General features: G+C 41.6%; 1 protein-coding gene across 1 annotated transcript in view; it reads right to left on the minus strand.

Annotated features, from left to right (window-relative positions):
• The window catches only part of khdrbs3 (KH domain containing, RNA binding, signal transduction associated 3), an 82149-nt gene extending 80110 nt beyond the window's left edge, over positions 1 to 2039 (minus strand). Inside the window, exon 1 of the mRNA XM_026300515.1 lies at positions 1566 to 2039. Coding sequence (XP_026156300.1) covers positions 1566 to 1656 — 91 coding nt within the window. The 5' untranslated portion in view covers positions 1657 to 2039. The remainder of the gene's footprint in view (positions 1 to 1565) is intronic.
• Positions 2040 to 6000: the final 3961 nt, after the last annotated feature.

Here is a 6000-nt window from a genome sequence, read left to right on the forward strand (position 1 = left end):
ACCCAATTTCATTTGATTTAATTTAATCATAGAAGGGAAGATTAGTGCATGTGTGTTAATTTAATAAATGCAGAATTGAAGCAAATATTTAACAGTCGATCAACTGTAAGTTAACTCTTTTGAAGCCTGTGCAAGCTTCATAGTTTAAGGATTTGCTGCTTTTCATTTTTGACTGTTGGTCAGACAAAACGAGACAGGTGAAGACATCACAGTGGGCTGTAGGAAACTGTGTGGGTCATTCTTCACTACTCTCAGACTAAAAGATGAACTAATTACTAAAAAAAAATGTTGATAATGAACATAGTCACCAGTTTTACCCCGGAGGTAATGGGTATACATACTGTGGGTTTAGGAGGTGACAGTATAATCCAGAAACTCACTCTACTTGTCTCTTTGGTAAACTTCAGCACGTAAACAACATTAATATTAAATCATGTCTCACTTTGCCAGGGCCCCTTTGGAACTCCCTTTAAGGATCCGTTGAGGTCCCAGGTTTGGGAAGCAGCAACTAGAAGGGACAATGCTGTCAAAACAAAAACAGCTTGGTGCAGGAGCTGCAGCTGGGGGTTCAAGAGAATTAGTTACAATGCAGCACGGCTGTTTACAGTCAGCTAATGCTCCCTGTCTGTTACCTTTAAACCTTTAAAGACTACAACAGTCTGGTAGAATCTACACAAAGCCTGTGAGTGGTGCTTGAAGGATGCACTTGGATGTTGTAACGGTGCACTTCCCACATGAGGAACTCCACAGGGCTGCATCTGAAGAAGTGTTTGCAAAAATCCTGACAGCTTCAAAGCAGAAGGCTGTGCAACGGATTAATTAAAGAGCCTGTGAGTAGTGCTGCTGCTGCTCCAGCCGTTCAGAATTCCATTTCGGTCACGTCCATGTCTTCAAAGGAGGAAACACATGTACATTTGAATAAAAGTGTGATTATTCCACTACTTGCACCACAGCTTACACGTCTGCATGGCATAGAGATGACTGCAGCCTGCCAAATAGGATGTCAAGTGGTTTTAGTGTTTAAAGGTTTCACAGCTGCTTCCACTCATAAAAGGAAGGCTATAATTTCATGTTCTGCCCTTCAAATGGAGGGAAGCGTCTGTACAAATATTCACTTTGTCATCAGCATTTTCTCTAAATGTGCCAGTGTAAAATCAGCAACAACAAACTCGTTTAGAGGGGACAAAAGTACAAACTCTATCATTTCTCAGCTCATGTAGTCAGGTCGTTTGAAAAAAAGTTTGGATCCTCTGGCTTGACTAAAGGAGCAGGTGCAGACTTGAGTCAAACATGCTGATAAACCTGATATTTACACGACGGGAGGCCGACTGGCACCCCAGCTGCAAACAGCCATGAAAGCACCCCGCTATCTCAGCGTGACCAAACGGCAAATTGTAAGTAGACCGACAAACCTCTTATTTTTAACTCGAAGTAGGCGGGCTGGTGGTGGTGTCGTGTAGCCTGCAGCCCAATGCCGAGCGCTACACCTGAACTCTGTGGTACAGACTCGGACTGCGTCCCCACAGCTAAACTGGTTACTTCGGTACGGATCCCCAGATATTTACCTTGATCCAGTAGCCGCAGGGAGTGTTGAAAAGACGGATCCAGCGTGTCCTTCTCTGCCATGAGCTCCGGCAAGTACTTTTCGCTCCCCATCTCGTCCTGAGCTTTGGGCTTCCAAGAAAAAGGTTCAAAGGTAATTAATGAAATAAAAAAGAAAAACAAAACAAGAGAAAAAGAAAAGAACAAAACTTGCTCAGCGTCCAAACAGCTCCAAGTTAGGGCAGCGCCAGATATTTCTGAGGCAGAGACGCGGGTGATAATGTCATTTGTGCTCCCGGTACAACAGCATTTCTTGCCGAACACACACACACATACACACACACACACACCCTCAAATACAAACACACGCGCAATGTGTGGTCAAATGAAAGCAGGAGGTTTTATCCCATCAAAGTGTTGCTCAGCCCGCAGAGCCCCGTCGCGTTTCACATCCGGAGCGAGGTTCCGTCTGCTCTCCGGGTGGACGGGCTCTTTGAAGCTCCCTCTGTTGTATCCAGTGCGAAGCTGAGGCGGCGCCAGCTATTGGTCACCGCGCGCCTGGCGCAGCCGGCGGAGGGGGCGGAGCCACACGCCGTCGGAACTGTCCGCGGTGCTGGGTCCCGCCATTATCTAATCATCATCATAACCAGGGTCTTGATCCGCACACACACTGGGCTGCAGGGCAAAGCACCTGCATATCACACCAGCCGGGATCAAGGCCAACACAGACTACCTGCTTGTAGGAAATGTTAATAACGATGCATCTCCACGGTAGCTCGTATGCACGTGCCTCCTGTTATTTAAATAACGTGCACTAACAGAATAAGATTTGTACTTTCTACTGAAAAGATGGACACTGTTTACATTATTCAACACAGCCTGCTCAGAAGAGATCTAAATACAAACGGATTCAATGAATAATTATAAACATGATTAACATGATTCAACTTTAAAAAATCTGTTATACAATATGTTAGTTTCAGTATACCTGAAACAAGTACTGCATTTTTGCAACATGTAACAACAGTAGTTAGAATTGTATTTTGACAAAGAGGCCCTCTAAAAGACAAGGCAAGGCAAAGTTTTGGTAATAAAGCAGGATACATTACTTACTGTACTTTGTTTTACAGTGTAAAATCCATAACAAATTTGTAAGTCATTGAATTACCAAAAAGCAGATGACACACAGTAAATCTGGGCAGAGGGGAGAGGGCTTAGTTTAAAATTATTGTATAAAGCCTTGCTGCAGTAGTGCCCATTGTCCTGCTTGTTTTCCAACTTCCCCTGCTTTGCCTACTGCTGCTTACCTAGATCAGGTGTGTTCAATTAATCAGAGGCTGGAAGATACCAGTTCATTTTGTCTTCCCCACTTTCACCCTCATCTGAAATGACACCTTTATTGGTTTAAAGAAACAATCCATCCTGTAACTCCACATATAAAATATTACACATTATATCACTATGAGAAAGTCCTGGAAAAAAGCTCTGATATGCTTTTTTTCCAGGACTTTCTCATATATAATGACATTAAAAATAGAAACAGATGGTGCAGACAACAGAAACCGTTTACAATATATAAAAATGGCATAGACACTCCTCATGTCAGGCAGATGAATCAGTCATGCAGTAACTAGGTGAGAGTTGACTGATCTTCATAACACAGATGTATTTTATTCTATGTTAGTTTCATTGTATTTCAAATCAGTCACTTCAGATGCAGGGACATCTCAGGAGGCAACACAATTGTTCTCTTTACTCATTTAAGCAATCGATTAGGACTGCATGACCCCTTAGGTTACTTTTACTGTCAATAAGACAAGCTGTCAATAGTTCTCAGGAAAACCATTCACTTTCTCATAGGTCAGGAAGGGTTTTCTCATGGGCGTGTTTATGAATTCATTAAATAAGAAAATCTAGTTGTTTATAAATCACAGCCACATAAAATATTGGATGTCAGTACAGGCATTTTTAGAGTCTGCAGCTTTGTAACTGAGAACAAACTGTGTCACCAGTGTCATGAAATGACAGATACAGACTTTATCCAGACAGCGAAATCTAAAGATACAGCCACAAATCCACTTTATCAAACATCCTGAGCCTTGCAATTCCTGGAAACATACAATGAATGCAAAAGTGTTTTTGTGAGCACTGGTGGGTATTTAACAGCCAGGAAAAACAGAATTTGTATACAAGCTTCATAGTTGTTACAAAACGTGAAAAAAATATTAAGAATTCTGTCAATATTTGTGGAGGATGCTGAGGTAGCCCCAGGTGGGTGGATATCTGTAGGCTGATCAGCGCTGTTACATAATTGAGATTTTTTTTTCTCTCTATTCTGTTTCAATAACTTGGATAAAACGTGACCCAGGGGCTAAAACTGAAATGGGTGTATGTATATTTATCAACATTATAATCTACATGAACTTCAGAATGTGCGAATATCTACCACACTTCTTGTATCTCATGATTTCTGCTCAGGAACAATGCCTCCAGGCAATATATGATATATACAGAATGGCATCTGATGAGTGTCGGCAGTGCAGAAAAGATATGTGTCCTGTCTTACACATGTTGGAGATTTTTTGAAGTCGGGAATTCTATCCAGACTCTTATTTATGAGTGATTCACCACAAAGAGAAATGCATTATGACTCAGCTTACTTTAATCTCTCCTAGAGACCATTAAAAACCAGCTCAAATGCACTAATCTCCTATTCAGAAGAGCGACTTATTTATAGATATGCTTGCCATCTGTTGCTCCCCATCTTTATAAACAAAGCTTCACATCGTCACTGAATCAAAGTTGCCATCCTAAACTTGTATGTCATGCTCAAGACACTTGTTTTCAAAGGGAATTTGTTAAGTGATTGCAGTACATCAGTTGCAATGAAAATAATCATGGTTTATGGGGCAACATTTTTATATAAGTCACAGCTGACCACAAGGGCAGCAGCATTGGTGTAAACAAAGCTATGAGAAATGTGCTGTCAGATGGGTGTAAAGAATGAAGAGCAGCAGGCTATTACATTGACAAACTGTTATTTTGATCATTAGAGAATGCCTGCCCCCTTTCTTGCCCCACAGCCTGTCCCAGCCCACTAAATATGTCGTTGACTACACCTAGAACAAGACACCAGGGGGGGTGGGGGGTGTATGGTATATACACCCATACCATAATATCTGTTCCCTTCTGCATCAGACTTAATGTTTCTCTCTTTATCAACAAGAGGCAGGAACCAGCAGTGTGGTCTTCTTCCCACTGACTTGATGTAAATTCTAACTGATTAGAATGGAAGCACTTGTCTTGTCAGCTTTCAATCTTCATAAAATCCAATTGCAGTGAGAGGATGTCATGGGGGTCCTGTCACCTGAGGTCTAATTAGACCTTGATGTGTCCTCAAGCTGGCTGCTGTGTCACTTTGTGTCACAGGGAGAACACGGACTGTGATTCCCGAGCCAGGGGCACTTCACTGCGTTTCCACATTGTTTTGGCCAGACAGGATTACAGTGGCAAAATTAGTAGCACTTTAAACACCTTAAATTAGTGGAATCCTTCCATCACCCCACTCCGGTGGTGGCAGGAGGATTGTGTGGAGAGTGACAACACTGCCTCCTTGTGACCATGTCAAATTATTTGATCAGATATGAGAAGTTCACATAAAGAAGAAGATGAGGGGAAATTTTGCCCTATTTAAACAGATGAGGGTAGGAAATAAAACACTGTAAGGAATTTATGATCAGAGACAAGCTAATTGCCATAAAGCTTTGCTGTAAATGGTGCAGTTTGTTTAATTTATCAGCTGCCCCAATGTACTGTAGCAAATAGTTTTAATGGGTCAGTACAAAATGAAAACAGAATGTTAAAAGGCCCACAAATACAGAGGAAATTGTTTTTAAGTCATTGTGTTGCCCTTTTTCATTATTTATCCCTTGTTTACTTATGTTTAAAAGGTTCTACAAACTGCATGCCTGCTATCTCAAACAATAAAGCCAAACCCAAATAATGCGAAATTGCATTATCTCCTATACTTGCAAATACTTTGAATACTCTCCAATAAGAGTGGAATAAAACACAATTTTTCAAGCAGTCTCTCTTGTCTTCCAAAGCAATTTTAACTAAGCCCTTGTTTCAAGATATTGTTTTCCTCCTCATACAGCCCCAGAATGCTGCTTCAGTCACACAAGACACTATTATTGTGGCTACTAAATGGAGCGCTCATATCCATTAAACAGCCATTCAACAGAATTATATAGCCAGCGCCAATCTATCAGGTACATTGATCACGCATCATCAGCTGTGAAGTGCAGACTTTGGTCTCCTCTCCTGGAAGTGTTGTGGAAAAGAAACCTAATGAGAAACTGTCAGCAGCACACAGGTAAACAAATCAATGGCACCCAGCAGTGCTCCCAAGGTCAAGCTATACACGCATGCACGCACGCACACGCACACACACACACA

Source organism: Mastacembelus armatus, chromosome 11 (assembly GCF_900324485.2).
Source record: "Mastacembelus armatus chromosome 11, fMasArm1.2, whole genome shotgun sequence".
Taxonomy (NCBI): domain Eukaryota; kingdom Metazoa; phylum Chordata; class Actinopteri; order Synbranchiformes; family Mastacembelidae; genus Mastacembelus; species Mastacembelus armatus.